The sequence below is a fragment of the Haematobia irritans genome, chromosome 1 (genome assembly GCF_050003625.1).
Source record: "Haematobia irritans isolate KBUSLIRL chromosome 1, ASM5000362v1, whole genome shotgun sequence".
In the NCBI taxonomy this organism is placed as follows: Eukaryota; Metazoa; Arthropoda; class Insecta; order Diptera; family Muscidae; genus Haematobia; species Haematobia irritans.
The window spans coordinates 269,935,172-269,952,314 of NC_134397.1; the positions used below are offsets into that span (position 1 = coordinate 269,935,172).

A 17,143-nucleotide genomic window follows, 5' to 3' on the forward strand; every position below is an offset into this window, starting at 1 on the left:
ATAAAAATTCGGATGCCTACACGCTCAAGATGTCAACGGAAGATCGGGCTATATGGGGGCTATACCAAACCATGGACAGATACACACCATATTCGGCACACTTATTTATGGGACAAACATACCTCTAGATTTTGAATTTCAAGCAAATCGGATAACAATTCGAATGCCTAGACAACAAGTCAAAATGGGAGATCTGGCTATATGGGAGCTATACCAAACCCTGGACCCAATAGTACCTCTGTATTTTGAATTATTTAAAATAAATAAATAAATAATAATCGGTCGATATATGGATGGGGGCTATATCAAAATGTGGACCAAATCACACCATATTCCGCACAATTATTTATGCACTCAAATTTTTTTAAGTAAATTTAATGTAATTCTTTATTTTGAGTATCCCTGTAACCGTATATGGCCATTTCGGCTTGGTTGTAAAATGAGTTAAATAAATAAATACCTCTAGACTTTGAAATTCTGGCCAATCGGATAATAATTTGGATGTCTAGACCCCAAATCGAGGGGTCGGTTAGTATGGAGGCTATATCAAAATCTGGACCGATATAGTCCATTTTTGGACTTGATCTGCCTGCAGACAATATAGCTTCTTTAGTGAAGACTAGAGGTGTGCGCGTTACACGAAATTTTCTTAACACGCGTGAATCACGTGAGTCGTGAACAAAATTTGAAGGAACTCTCGTGAATGTGCGTGAGTGGGATTGGCTACCACACGTATGTCGTGCGTGAGCGTGCGTGAGAAATAAAATCGGTTCGTGAATATGCGTGAATAAAATTTCTGCAAAATCACGCTCACGAAAAAAATCAATATTTAATTCATACTCGTATGTAAATTGAAATTAATTTAGCTCTCGAACTATATTCTATTTTTGAATTTTGTTAAATTTGCTGATTTCCGTTTGGAAAATGTCGTGAGTCTCGTGAATTTTTCGTGAATCACGTGAATTGTCGTGAATCGTGCATGAGTGTGAGTCTTTAAAAGTAGTTCGTGCGTGAGCGTGTGTGAGCGTGCGTGAGTACTGGTTTTCATTTCGTGAATGTGTGTGAGTGCGAGTGAAATCTCAGTCACGCGTACAGACTGTACAGATAGACAGACAGGCATGGTTATATCGTCTCTGAAGTTCTTCCTGATCAAGAATATATGTATAAAGTTTATGTAGCCGGAAATCAATATTTCGACGTATTACCCACGGAATTACAAACTTATTATATCCTCATAACCATTCTATGGAGGTGGGTATAAAAATAAAACACACATCTTGTTCTTTCAGCTTTTTTTATTTCAAAAAAGCAATATCCAATATTAACAAAAAATCAATAGCTTTGCAATAAGTCACATACATACATATAAAACATTCAACATAAATCATTTTAATAGACAACAAATATCGACATATAGTTTAAAAACATTTTTTGTTTGTTACAAACAATGGCGGGAAGCAAAAAATAAAAAAACAAAACTGATATTCTGTTCAATTCAAAAACAAATATGTGCGTGAAATTACAGTAGTTACAGAAAGGGATTATCACTGATGCTTTTACAATTCAATAGTATTACATGGTAGTTTGCTGCTTTTTGTTTAATGCCATTAAACTTAACTTAAAATACAAAACTAGTACTCATTACAGCAGGAATGTTATTCATTTCGTAAAATTATTCTAAGTACAAAGACTTGAACATGTTCTCACATTTTTCTTTTTTTTTTTTTGTTTGCTTTACTTAAAAGTTAAAAAGAAAAGAAGTGTGCATTTAGAGCCAAGCAAAATGTTCATCGAAACTAAAGAAGAAATGCAACAGAATTGTGAAGAATTTAGGAATTTTAAAAAGCAAAAAAGAGTCACATTTATATTTGTTTTTTTTTTTTCTGTAAATTTCTCTAATATGATATATAATAATATGAAGTCGGTCGATTGGTCTGTCTGTCAATTACTACTCTCTGTATAACTACATACATACATATAAAAAATTTGTTCGTTCTGTTCAATATTCTTCACAAAAAGCGTATAAAATATTCCTATTGTTTCTAAAATTTTACTTGTCAATTCTACATGCTGCCAGTGTATCTCTTTGGGTGATAACACTGTCTCTGTCTCTGTATACACGCTTTACTGGCTCTTTTGTTGGGGTAATACGCCAAAATTCAAACGTAATTGTTCCAAGAAAACGAAAGTGATAATAGTGTGTGGGCCCAAACGTACAAATGCTGGTATATATCCTTTAAAGAAACCAAGAGGTCCCAATCGTGCTGTAAATTTAACTATATCCCAGAGACCTTTAAATTCTCCAGGTTTGGCATTCATGGAGCGTGTTTTCAATACATCTAAGGGTTGCGTGAGAGTAGTGGCAATGGCTCCAGCTGCCAGTGATGCAGTGAAATGTGTAATAAGATTATCTTGGAAATGTGGTGTTTCCAGAAGCATCGATTTAATCTGCAAAAGGAAAAAAATATAGTTAGAAAAATTACTTTATTTTTTGAGCTGTTTTAGTTGAAACTCTAAAAGGGGAATAATACATACCTGATCGTAGAAAGCAATTTGGCCAATAGTCATTAAGACACCTCTTCCCGTTGCTGTTGTGGCACCTGAGAACAACCGATTGAAGCCTTCATGGCGATAAACTTTTATAAGACCATCAAAGGCGTTCTTATAGCTAAAAATCAAAAAAAAAAAAAAAATAAATAAATAAAAACGCGTACAAATAAAATATATTTTTTTTGCACACATTATGAATTGTTGTGGATGTGGAAAACAAATATAAAATTGGATACTAAAAAAGGTAATTTTTTTGTCCTCTTGTACAAACATGTGTACCATTTGAATTGAAAGGACAATTGTTTTTCATACACAACAAATCTTTTTTTTTTCATTAAGCCATTATCAATCACTTACTTTCTTCTTTGCTCTGGTGGCAATTTAACATCATTCTGCATACGTACATTAACCATATCCGCTGGAGTTCCAACAATACCACCACAAGTTCCTGCTAAGCCAGCCAAAGTAATTTTGCCCATGAATGTATCGGTATTAATGTAGGGTTTACCCACTTCATATATACCAAAACGTGTCATAGAATATGTCATTTGACGCAGAACCGAAGCCGATAAACCATTATATAAGGCAAAGAAACCTTGTTCCCTTACAACTTTAGCAGTTAGTTGGACAACGGATAGTTTTCCTTGCTGCGTTTGAAGTGCTACCTTAACCAAATCTAAGGGATGTGTACACATTGCAGCTCCAGCACTTGCTATACCTCCAAAATACCAACGTCCTAGGCGTTTTGAATTATCAGTGGTTGAAGACATTTTGTGCTTTAACAAATTTCCAAACTAAATACAAAAAATAAAAACAGCAAATACGTCTTGGGCAAGGAACAAGTGTTTGGTGTAGAAAACTGCAATGACATAGAAAACGATAAAGGATACATTAGCATAGCTTATACACATTCATTTCTATTTCAAGTTCAATGATAAGGGCAATGATAATAATGACCTCACTTGTGGAGGATTAAAATTTCAACACGTCATCATTATCATCGGTAATGCCATATAGCCACACTATAGACCCAACCCACTCCCACAATTAAGAGAGATTTTGTTGATTGTCAATAAAAAATATGACCTTTAGTAGGCACGTTTAAAGGATTCATAAGTCCTTTGTCGCATCATGAGGCCAATCTATATTCTCATACTTACTATTCGATTTTCTTTAGAATCAAATCCTAGATGGACGGACCTGGTTGGTTGGTTTTAACTAAAATTAAATATCCATTGTGAGGTGTGTTTCTTCAGATGGTTATCCGAATAGGTGAAGGAATGTGTGCGTTGATTATATAAAGGAACCTCGGTAGAATGTATTATAGCATGGCCTTTTTTAACTCTAGAGCCAATGGCGATTTTGGGTGGTTTAAAACCACCTCCAAGTAATTTTTAATTACAACAATAATATAAACAACAACATAAATATTGACATCTACCGCGCGGTGTTGAACAGTGTCAATTACTTGGGCTATAGTTTTTGCAATACTCGCTTTCCAACACTTTTCATAGCTGTCAAATTTCATGTTAGCATTTCACACAGCTGATCAAAGTTTGTTGGAGATTATTTGAGAATTGTTTTGCGAATTTTTGCGGAAGCCAAAAAAGGAATAGTACAAAAAATACTTGGTAAAGCATCGGTAAGTACACAGTGAATTATATAAATATGAAAGTTGCTTCGGATTGACTGAGAAATTTGGGAATATTATACTAGCTTCGCTGGTTTACGAAGTGGTTGCCTGTTTCAACAACTCTATGCGATCAGTGAAATGGTTCGGACCGAATCATTTCAATGAGAGATTCGTACGTTGGAACAAATCTACTTTAACAAAAGTTGTTAAAAAACAAACAACATTTTTTTGACATTTTAAAATCGTTATTATCCTTTATATTTTTGTTAATTCTGACAGCATTTTGTCATTAAAGGAATAAAATTGCGTTTGTTGTTGCGTTTTTGATAAAAATAGTATATTTTAAAGAGAAAATATGGCCAGAGTCCAAAGTGGGCCAACGCGAACCCAAAATGGAAAGGTGGCCGGCCTTGAGATTTTCTCCTATGGACAGAGTCCAAAGTGGGCTAACGCGGACCCAGGACCTCTTCGGGTCCATGTTATTCTAAATAGATTACTTTTAGGACGTTTATGTACGATGGATACTAAATCCATAAATCCAATATACCTGAAAATGAAAACTTTAAGGGCCTGTAACTCCGAAAATAGGTCTTTCCGACAAAAAGTTGTATATTACATTTTATGTTTAGAATGGCTTAATTATACTTTAGTACAAGTAGTCCCATTGGACCAACAATTGTTCAGTGTATAGACTTTTCGAATCTAAACACAAAATGTGTCGGAAAGGACTACTTTCGGAGTTACGGGTCCCTTAAGTTTCCATTATCATGTATATTGGATTTCATCCTAAAAGTAATATATTTGGAATACATATAAAAAAAAAACTTCATAACCAAGGACCCGGAGAGGTCCTGGGTTCGCGTTAGCCCATTTGGGACACTATCCATAGCAGAAAGGCTCAAACCTCGGCCGGTGGCTCCCACCTATACCCCTTTTGGCTCATATTAGCCCACTTTGAAACCTGTCAATAGGTGAACGTTTCTTTGGTCTTGCTAATTCAACTACTTTACAGCTTCGCCTTGTGTCCCTTTAGAACTCTTCTACCTTAGTATTGACTTTTTTCCATTTTTTAAAGCTATTTCACATTTAACTTAAATATTCCTGTTTGCATAGAAACCTAATAGAATTAGCATATATTAAATGATGATTCCCAATAAATGAAATACAAATTTTATACTAAAATTAGTAATGCAAATAAACTCGACACGAATGAATTTTAAACACAATGCATACGTACAATTATCACATACTTTTTTATACGTTCGCTAAAAAAAACAATACGCTTGAATAATAAACTATAACATGCGATTAAGAGTGTAAACAATTTATAACTTAGTAAATGCACTTAAATACTTCATTCGTCTCTTCGAAATAGCTATATTAAAAAATGCTTGCTAATAGTAGATATATAAAAGGGGGCTCGTTTTTTTTTTCATATTCCTTTTTCACCGTTCATTCTTCTTTAAAATATTTAAAACATGAGCATCGTTGACGCTCTACCGATTATATTGATGACGCACAATTTTTACGTCGCTTATTTGTCGGAATTTCAGACATTTCTATCTAATGTTCAACGATATTTCCTCGGTTTTGACATTGACCACCGGATGGTGTGTGTTATATTTTGGTTTATATATGTGTAGATTAAGAGCAACATTCGTACAAACGAGATCGGTATAGAACAAGCGAAAACTATGGACGATGGACCTATACAAGTGAACAATTCGGTTTTTTGGTGGGAGACATAATCGAATGGGCTTTGAGTATTATGGGGGAGAGAGAGGTAAAGTGACAAATTTACAAAATGTTTGGCACATGTGAGTGTATCATGGACGACGTGATGGAAAAAATTTCATCAATTTGATACAACATAAAGAATATGTGAAAATACAAAACATTTTCAGTTGTAAAATGGAGAAAAAAGATTTTTTTATACTTAGTAAAAATAAATCCTATTTTATTCGTTATTAATATTATCCAATGCCACATGAAAATGTATATATATATGTTTTTGTGTATATTTTTTATGTTTATTATACCCTAAACCACATAGTGGTATAATAAGTTTGATCTGCCAAAAAGTGTGCCTACCAGCATATTGAATCACCTCCTGAGTCGATCTAGCGCTTGGTGTCCGTCTGTCCATGTATTTGTTGTTCACAGGATTCCGGTCGAAAGGACGAACGCTATTGAATTTGGAAGAAATTGGATCAAGTTTAGATATAGCTCCCATATAAATGTATCGCCCGATTTCGACAAATGGGGTCACGTTGCGCTTTTTTTCAAACAGATCGTCACCAAATATGGCGAAAGGTAGTCTTTTTCACCGCCCTTCAAGTCTGCAAAATTTCATCCAAATCGGTTCAGATTTAGATATAGCTCTCATATTTATGTATCGCCCGATTTTCCCAAATTTGGCCACAAAACCCTAATTTGTCAACCGATCTTACTCAAAGTTGGCTAAATGTAATCTTCTATAGCACTAACTATATGTGCAAAAAATCATCGAAATCGTTTCAGATTTAGCTATAGCTCCCATATATATGTAACATACCGCCCGATTTTTCTAAATTTGGTCATAAAACCCTTATTATTCAACCGATCTTACTCAAAGTTGGCTAAATGTAATCTTCTACAGCTCTAACTATATGTGCAAAAAATCATCGAAATCGCTTCAGATTTAGATATGGCTCCCATATATATGTATAGCCCGATTTTCCCAAATTTGGCCATAGAACCCTTATTTATTAACCGATCTTACTCAAATTTGGCTAGGATCAGTCCCCTATAGTACTAACGGTATGCGCAAAATTTCATCGAAATCGGTTCAGATGTTAGATATAGCTCCCATATATGTATCACCCGATTTTAAAAAATTCGACCCTAATAACCTTACGTTTGACCATACAGGCCTCATTTCTTAACTGATCTTACTCAAATCTTGCACAAGGTAACCTTTTGTGGTGTTAATCAAACCCGCAAAATATTATGCAAATTGGTTCAGATTTAGATATAGCTTCCATATATATGCATCGCTCGATTTTCCCAAATTTGGCCATAGTACTCTTATTTATTAACCAATGTTACTCAAATTTCAAATTTTGATGTACTTGCCGATCGTATTTATACGTACTTGTAGCTCTTACATAAGAATATTTACAAATTTGGATTTATTACCCACACTAATTGAGCGATTTTCTCTTTTTTTAATAATGGGCTCAATATTAGTGGCATTCTAACTCCGTAGGTGCAATATCAACACAGCCAATGTTGCTAGAAGTTGGGGAAATTCCCTATATGTAGGGGTTGAAATATTTAGCGTCTTGTAGGGACGTAGGGTCACAATGTAGGACATTTTCACTCAACACAATTTGTAATAATTTTTGCATTTTGGTGGCTCTACAGGACAAAATTTGAAGATTACCACAAATCTACCAAACAAACATTTCTATAGAAATTGTTGTCAAAACTTTATTCCTGTAGAAAATTTTATCAACATTTTATTTCTATGGAATTTTTTTCTCACAATTTTATTTCTATAGAATTTATTGTCAAAATTTTATTTCTTTAGAAAAATTTCTCACAAAAATTTGTTTATAGAAACTTTTTCCAAAATTTTATTTTTATAGAGATTTAACAAAAAAGATTACTAATTTGGGTAGAATTCTACCAACTGTGGCAACCGTGGTGGTAATAAAAATTTATATTCTAAGTTATATACGTTGCATATTCATGTTTTAAGATAATAAAGTACTTAGAACTATTTTTGTTTTGTAAATTTTTTTAATTTTTACGAAAAATATTGTAGGGAAAATTGTATGGGAAAGTAGGGAACTTTGTTTGTCTTTGTAGGGTAAACCGAACATTTTCCCTGACAACATTGACTATGAGCTATAGTCAGATTGACACAAAGCACCCATAGACATGTACCCTAGATAGGGTCACGAAAAAAAGTTGATGCGGTCACCCCCCAGTTTTGTAGCATATTCGAAGACAATTTCAGAACACCAAAACTTTTTTTTTCGTGCACCCTACGACCCCCCGAAATACAATTTATTGTGCTGTGTCGTCATTTGAAGTCCGATCGAAAAGAAACGCATATCGTTGTTCGTGGTTGATCAGGGGCTATATTTCGTGCATTGGTCATTTTTGACTCCGACGTCAAATTTGATTTTTAATTTTTTTATTTCGCTTCGTATACCCCTATGATGCCCATTTCTGATAACCATTATAAAGATCTTAACAAAATATGAAACTTTTGCTTTTGAAGTATTTACTTATATTCATAAACAAAAAAGTTACAGAGATTTTAAAAAGTCAATAGGTCACCCTACACACCACTAAATAGTTTTTGGTGTGTTGTCATGATGTCCGATCGAAACCACATGCACATCGTTATTCACATCTACGAAACTAATTTATAAGACATTTAGAACACAAAACCTGTTTATCTGTAAATTTCTAACGGTACCTTTGTATATTTACTCGTTGTTTGCACTACGGCATTTTCTGCTTTGTGCAAAGTGCATGTGTTTTTGCTAGAACAATTTGAGAGCCTACTGTTTTAAAATTCTAACAATCACTTTCGCTACATGATTTTTTAAGTCTGTCCATATTTTTGTGAGAGAATGCTGTTGATAGTATTTGAAAAAAGTGAAAACAACAGCCTTCTCTCACAAAAATATGGACAGACTTAAAAAAATTCATTTCTTTTCGATCGGTCTTCAAATGACGACACAGCACAATAAATTGTATTTCGGGGGGTCGTAGGGAGCACGAAAAAAAAAAGTTTTGGTGTTCTGAAATTGTCTTCGAATATGCTACAAACGGGGGGGTGACCGCATCAACTTTTTTATCCTTTAGGCCGTGACCCTATCTAATGTACCCCTTAATTTTCTTAAATATGCAACAGCGATTTATCTCCCAGACTTGTATCAATGTTACCCCACAAATGTTTATGATTACTAATTCAGTAAGGGTGGTAGGGTATGATATAGTCGGCTCCGCCCTACTTTCTATTTTACTTACTTGTTTTTATTTTCACGTTTAATATTGTTGAATAATTTTACAGTATTACTGTTAACTGTTACTATTGTTAACATACATTAAACATTTTCATTTGAACTTTAGCTACAATTTAGAAAACATTCAATTACATTCATAAAAATTTAAGTAAATTATTAGTCTTACACCCCATTCACACTACACTTAAAAAATCGACTTTTATTAGATTTCAATTGTTATTTGCCTTATAAAAATAGATTTAAAATTTCGAAAAATCGAAACTATTGACATTTTCCGAAAAATGTTTATTTTACATGGTTATGAAAAAGTGTCTACCAGCTATTAGATACCATATAGCGAACTATTCAACAATAGGATAATATTTTGACTCGATTGACCGTAGTTTTAGCGTTTCTATTTTTTTTTTTTTTTTTAGAACCCATGTTGTTGAATGGTAGCTGGAAAAATTCAGCAATGGTCCGAAAAAGTAGTGTCTTGGTAGGAACTGTTCACGATATTTGATTTTCAGGCTTCAAATTCAGCTTGTAAAATTCAACCGCTCAACTTTTTAAATCATTTCAAATACGCAACTTTCGATATTTGCTGTTATTAAAAAATCTACTTTTGAGTGCATAAAAAGATCTAAATGACATTCTCCTTTCAACTCATAATCAGGATTGGCCTAACACAAACTGTGACTTTTGCGACATACATTTGCGACGGTATAATACCTATGTCGCAAAAGTCGTAAACCTACTGTTGAAAACCCAGTTTTGAATAGAAGACATTATGAAAATGTTTTTATGCAGTCGCTGTCAGTTTCTGCAGAAAGTTTTCCCACGATCAAGCCCATTTCATAGGTGGTATCGAAATTCCTGTTGGTGAGTGTACAAAATACCTTGGGATTATATTGGACAGGAGGCTGAACTAAGAAATTAAGAGAAAAGACACGGTTTCCCTATACTCGTGCAAAAGGCTATAGGGAAAATGTGGGGATTAAAGCCGAAAATTGTGAACGCTCGCACATACCTTTGTCTTGGATATTATCGAATTCGCTGTCTAGCTGATGCGACTAAAGTATTTTGGGTTTACGACTTTTGTTATTTTTTCTACATTTACTCCAAAATTGATTTGTTTCTTGGAGTACGAAACAAATCAATTTTGGCATTCTTCAGAGTAAAATAATCGATTGTTCACAATTTCTATTTTCATGTCAATTATAAGGTTGTTCATTTCGATATGCTGTGTCCGAATAGTGTGGTAAATAATATATACACTTGACATTAAGAAATTCCTCAATTGCTCCATAGCAACTTTTGTACCCGGCTCGGGTCAAAGTCATTACGCAATTTGTGAAAGACGACCATTCTAAGATAGGTTTTATGTTTTTTGTTGTTTCGTCACAGTCCTTTGTTTAAACCAGGACCAGCATACTAACCACGGTCGATATATAGGGTATTTATTCATTTGTTATTATGCATTATAGCTATACGGGAAGTTTTCAGAATCCACAATTTGTATTATTACTTATAAAACCACACATTTCTCATAGTTTGTAATAAACACTCAATAGCAATTTATTTTTAATTTAAAATTAAAATTATTTTAAAGAAAGTTCTACAGCTGTATAAATAGTATGGCAAAATGCTAACAAATGGAAGATTTCTACTTCATTCAGCTGAAAGAAGTCACAATGGTTATATTGTTTGTTGTGAAATATGTCATAAGAGTGGTTAATAAAAATTATTAAGCGGAATGGTGTGGAAACTAACCGTCGCATTACTTAAAATAATAGCAATTTCATGTATACCATTCACTGCGGTAAACGTGGTGCTTAACCCTCTAATGCCCAAGCCAGCCTTTAGGCGGGCTTCATTTATTTTTTATTTTTATTTATATTTATTGTAAAAATAACCAAGCCTTTAGGCCAATATAAAATGGTTATAAAAAAACTACAAAAGTAACTTTAAATATATAAAAATTTGACCAAAAATAATAAAATAAAAATTAGAAGAACAAAGAATGAGTAAAGTTACAGGTTTTTTAAATTAGAAAAAAATGAAAGAAAAAACTATTTTAGTGATTTAGAAACCAAAGTGAGAACAACTCATTTAATAAGGAAGCTTTTAGTAAAACACACCTTATGACAACAAAAATGGGCAAAATAAAAAGAAAACTTATTTCAAACTATTCAAGAGGCTCTGCAGCATATGCTGAATTTTACCGTATAAATTTTTCTTGCTTAGTTCTCTTGCTTTAGCGTCGTTAACATTGAAAATTTAATCAGCTGGCAAAAAAATTGGGTCATTAGAGGGTTAAAGGGGCAACAAATTGTGGGGATTTTTGATAAATACGAACCTATAAATTGGAATCACTTATCAATTATAGTAAATTATATTACAGTGAAACCTCTCAAACTTGGACACTCTTAAAAACTGGACACATCTCAAAAGTGGACAATTGTCGTGATTCGTTTTCTATATTAATTAGTCTTGGGCAAAATCGTTCACCGTAGTGATTCGGACTCATCGTTCCTTTTGTACAAAGGAACTAGTTCCTTCAAATCGTTCCTTTTCGTTGCGGATTTTTATATTTGTTATCACTGTCATCTTTGTGTAACGAAGTTCGTGGTCAGTTGAAAGATACACAAATATGGAAAATTGAGTGAAATTACTTCAAATAGTTTATAGTAATATAGTAAGAAAAAATAATGAAAGGAATGGAAAATTTAAGGAAGTAGCTAAACTCAGGAAGCCAAACTCTTTGAATGGATTTTTGGATTTAATAATACTATACTCTGTGCAAACTTATTCATTGCAAGAAATTACGATTTTTTTTGTCGTTTTGTCAATCAATGATTTAAATACATAAGCGCCAAAATGAATGAATTGGCAAATAGCTCAAACAGAAGTAAAAAAATCAAACTGCGATCCGAACGATGGAGCGTAAATTGAAAATAAAACTAAATGACAAAACGAACGATGACAACGAAAGAGATGGAACTAGTGACAGTCGTTCCTTTTAGTGAACCGTTCATTGGAACTAGTTCGTTCCGGAACGACACAAGACTAATATTAACACATTAAAATTTACCTCTCACAACTGGACACCTCTCAAATGCGTACACAATTTAGGCGACTGTGTGTATCCATTTCTGAGAGGTTTCGCTGTATGTATGTTCAACAAAAAGGAAATTATCAATTAGAAATATTCATTTGGTATTTGTTTTCCTATACATCGCTCGATTTTCATTTCCATTATAGGATATCTGTTCTCCAAACTTTATCATTAAATTATTTTATGAGTTTCATGTTATCATTGAATGTGTACATTTGTATGTATTACTTTACTATTATTGCATTTAACTAAACAAACTGGTGTCCAAAAACATGTAGAATAATTTATTATTAGATTTGTTATCAGTATGAAGAGAAATAAATAGCAATTCGCCCTGCAACGCAGAAAAGTGTTAACTAACATTTTTTAAATTGTTCAATAAAGTCATATAAAAATTACATAATTAAAACATTTTTTCGAATTCTCCTTATAATAAGAGCAGATAGATACAATTGATATATATGTTTAAGCAGACGTTTATTGTAATAAAATAAATAAACAAATTTACTATAGTGACTGAGACACAAACCATACATTACATGTTTAACAAAAATCTTGTAAACGGAGTGATAAATTTTCTCTATCCCCCTATGCTAGAGAATACAATTAAATTAAACAACATTGAAGAATTTTCGTAAAAGTAAATTTGTAACAAATTCGTTTGTTTTTATTTTTGTCATTTCTATCTTTTGATTTTGGGAAGAAGACATCTATTTTGTGCCAAAATCCCATGATGCAATATGAACTAAGTCATTCTTATCTAAGTATTGGCTGTTTATCAATGAGTGACACAAGTGAATAGCACAGGTGGCTACGGGTTATCTGATTGTCAGATGATTCCATTCTCATGTTGGAATATTGCCACAATTGGAAGGATTTGACGTCAACAATATATGTTTTCAGCAAAGACCAATATGTCGAACATCTAGACAACAATTTTGCATAAAGTAATTTCAATTATTATACTACAAGTCTTCACCCATTATTGTCTTCACCCAATCTACTACAACAACAAAGATTTGCTATTTTTACTTTGTTATGGTATTGTTATCTACCTACTTTAAGATAATTCGTTGCAAAATTATTTGTTTTGTCTTCTAATTTTAATGCATATAAATCACGTTTATGTTTATTTTCGATCTATCTAAATTATACGTTTAAACTTATACAGGAAAAAAGGCTTATGTATGCGAGGAAAAATAGATCCTCCGATTATTACTTAACCGGAGGATAAGGCATAACTCAATCCAATGAGCGATTCAAAATTAGGAAATATTTCAATGGCGTCTATATATTTAGTGGAATTTTATCTTCAAAATTTGTTGAGAAAAACATAATTCAAATTTGAATAAGATCGGTTAATATATGAGGTATACGAGTACTGCAACCTTTTGGATCAATTAAATGTACAAATTCGAGAAAAACGTCCTGGCTTACAACACCAAAAAATAATTTTTTATCAAGGCAACGCACCAGCGCACAAGAGTGTTTTAACAATGGCTAAAATCAACGAAATAAAGTACGAGTTGCTTGACCACCCACCTTAATTTCCTGATTTAGCTCCCAGTGACTTTTACTTGTTCCCAAATCTAAAAAAAATTCCTTGCTGGCAAGCGTTTTACCTCAAATGAAGGTGCAGTTACAGTTGTATACCACTGTTTTTAAGACATTGAGGAAAACTATTTTAATCAAGGGATAGAAGAAGGGATAGAATAGAATTCATTGATAGGCTAAGAAGTTTCCGAGCCGCCCTCGTATATTAGGTATATATGGCTAGAGTTGTGAAATTTAGCTACTGCGATGACTTTTTTACTTTAACCCCCATTTTCATAAAGCTCCGTTAGTGTTCCGTTAACTAACCAACTTTTAAACCGTATTATGAACGAAGCTGTCATCTTGCATATATATCCCATATGCTAGTTAGGAACTTAACTGACGAAAATTTTTCAGTTAAAGTTAATTGGAGAGAAGATATTTGCAATTTACTTTCTGTTAACTGGCAGTTAAAGCCTAACGGAGCTACATGAAAATGGCCGTAAGGCGGATATTAAGTTCGTGTTCCTCATCATTTTTTTACGATTACTTTTCTTTAATAATCCATTTTAATGAATACAAACTTTGTGAAAATTTGCTTTGGGCTATTCCCATTAAGTTATAATAACATTTGCAACAAATATGTATAATTTTATGCGTTATTTTACTGATTTAGTTTTCACTTTAGCGGCTAAAATCGAACTTAATACCAACCTTTATGCACAAAAATAAGTTTTATTGTTTTACCATAATTTGAATGCATTATTTTAAAGTAGATTTTTCAAGAGCAAAAGAGAAACAGACATGCCACTTTATGCTTAAGAGAATTTTTTTATTACCATATATGTTTTTTGAAATGTTCCTCATCCCAATGTCATTTTCCTTATGCAAAAAGTGTCAACGATGACGGTAGACCATGAGTTTCAAAATTATAACTTTGACTTTTTTTCTATGGCTGAATGACAAATTTTTTCCGATCCTCGAAACATGCCAAATATCCCTTTTCCGGTATAGTCATACGTACCATATTCGCATTGAATTTTGAAAATAGCTACGAAGGTGGTCGAACTTCGATGTTATTAACCCTCCCGACAACTCAAGAAAAATAAAACAACCTCAAAGTTACGGTGTCCAAATAAGCAATTTTTTCTAACGGTTTTGGGTTCATCCGAAAACCAAATTTCCATACCCAACAGTACTGTTGTGTATTAAAAGTTGGTTGGTGATGGTGTCTTCGGCCATAATGCTCAGGACCAGCCCCTGAATGGATCTAGTCATATCCGTCTGTCTGTGAACAAATTTTGTAATCAAAGTCTCTTGGTCGTAGTTTTATTTTATTTATTTTTTTATTTTCTTTATTTATTTCATATAATACCCAAAGCCTACAAGGCCAATACATTAATATTATATATTTACATAACAATAGTTGATAAATAATCAACCTCAGTCTACTTAGTCTACTCAACTTCAAATTTGACACAAGTATGTGTTTTGGGTCAGAATCAATAGGGTTCTATTGATTTCCAAAGTATCAATAGATATAACTCCTATATATGTCTTTCGTGCGATACTCACTTATATGGCCCCACACGCAGAGAAGGAATATGATCACCTCAAACATGTTTCAAGAGCAAAATGTTATTTTTGTATGGTGACCATGTAACATGTTTGTCACTAAAATGTTATTTTCTCGTGAAATATAACCTGCTTGTCGTAATCAAATACATGATTTCCGATAAAATAACATGGTTTCGAAAACCATGTTACATGGTCACCACCCAAAAATAACATTTTGCTCTTAAAACATGTTTGAGGTGATCATATTCTTTCTCTGCGTGCAGAAGCCAGAGTCGAAAATCGTTTCAGATTTAAATACAGCTCCCATATACGTGTATGTCCAATTTGGGAAAATATTTCTTCATATTATAATCATACCTCACATTCACAGAAAAAATGTTTTTGTCTTCAATCACGAAATCTAATTAATTTTTAATTCAAATGTCTTCAATCACAGAAATTATAATATCAATCAGGGCTAAAATCTGGGAAATTTCCTCATTTATTTATGGATCTTAAATAACTCCAAATTCGAAATTTCTGACAAATCTTATGAAAATTTTAAACTGGGAAAAATTTCTTAAACCAAATCGGAAGTTGGGTTTATATGTAGGTGCTATATCACAAAATTGTCCGGTATGACCCAACTTCGAACTCGACATACCTGCAAAAAATTCAGAACTTTAGGTTCTACTGCTATATTGCCTTGAAGTTATACCTCAAAAGTCTATATTTTAATATGTTAAAAATGGACAATACAAATCATCAATTAAGCCCATATTCTAGTAAAACCTAATTTTTATATCACTGTGAAATTTCACCCATATAAATACACTTTGAATAGCCTGAAATCCAGTACTTCGTTTTTAGTTGTTCGATTAAAAAACATATTGGAGTCTAATTTGTCGAAATATGTCTTTAGTTACAAAGATATGAAGTGTTTTTCAAGTTTTGTTTCTCCGGAGTCGGAGTCGAGCAACATTTCTACGACTCCGACTTCGACTCCAGCAAAATCTTCAGACTCCGACTCCGGCTCCGAATCCACAGCCCTGGTATAAATCACCAAAATCAATTAAAAAATTATTTGTTTCAATTAAAAAATTAATTGATGCAATCAATTTTTGTGATTGATTTTTGTTTCAATTAAAAAATTTGTTGAACCAATTAAATTTTAATTGAATAGTTTTTAAGATTCAATTAAAATTTTAATTGGGAAAAAATTGATATTTTTTTTCTGTGTACTGTAATTGCATACTTTCCATAGAATCCTGATTTAGGCAATTACGGTGTAATTTGCACATATTGAAATTCCATGGAAATAGCTTTAGGTTCGAATATCTCTTATATCTGTAGGTTTATTTAACCATGTGGTTACAGGCGACAAATTTTATATATATATATATATATATATATATATATATATATATATATATATATATATATATATATATATATATATATATATATATATATATATATATATATATATATATATATATATATATATATATATATATATATATATATATATATATATATATATATATATATATATATATATATATATATATATATATATATATATATATATATATATATGTATGTATATATATATATATATATATATATATATATATATATATATATATATATATATATATATATATATATATAAAATTTGTCGCCTGTAACCACATGGTTAAATAAACCTACAGATATAAGAGATATTCGAACCTAAAGCTATTTTCA

The 17,143-nt window shown here is 32.3% G+C and overlaps 2 protein-coding genes across 3 annotated transcripts in view; one reads left to right on the forward strand and one right to left on the reverse strand.

The window, feature by feature from the left end:
• Window positions 1-1,277: 1,277 nt before the first annotated feature.
• Window positions 1,278-17,143, reverse strand: part of Dic1 (Dicarboxylate carrier 1) — a 19,079-nt gene continuing 3,213 nt past the window's right edge. Inside the window, exons 1-4 of one of the 2 annotated variants that reach the window (XM_075293681.1) lie at window positions 3,711-3,922; window positions 2,908-3,409; window positions 2,536-2,668; window positions 1,278-2,448 (exon numbers count right to left, since the gene is read on the reverse strand). In XM_075293681.1, coding sequence (XP_075149796.1) covers window positions 2,125-2,448; window positions 2,536-2,668; window positions 2,908-3,320 — 870 coding nt within the window. In that variant the 5' untranslated portion in view covers window positions 3,321-3,409; window positions 3,711-3,922 and the 3' untranslated portion in view covers window positions 1,278-2,124. Of the gene's footprint in view, window positions 2,449-2,535; window positions 2,669-2,907; window positions 3,410-3,710; window positions 3,923-17,143 lie in introns of those variants that run through there. The other variant, XM_075293673.1, reaches the window with a different exon arrangement.
• Elp6 (Elongator complex protein 6) overlaps window positions 4,036-17,143 on the forward strand; it is a 36,342-nt gene continuing 23,234 nt past the window's right edge. The window contains exon 1 of the mRNA XM_075293691.1: window positions 4,036-4,192. The gene's annotated coding sequence lies outside the window, so the exon portion shown is untranslated. The remainder of the gene's footprint in view (window positions 4,193-17,143) is intronic.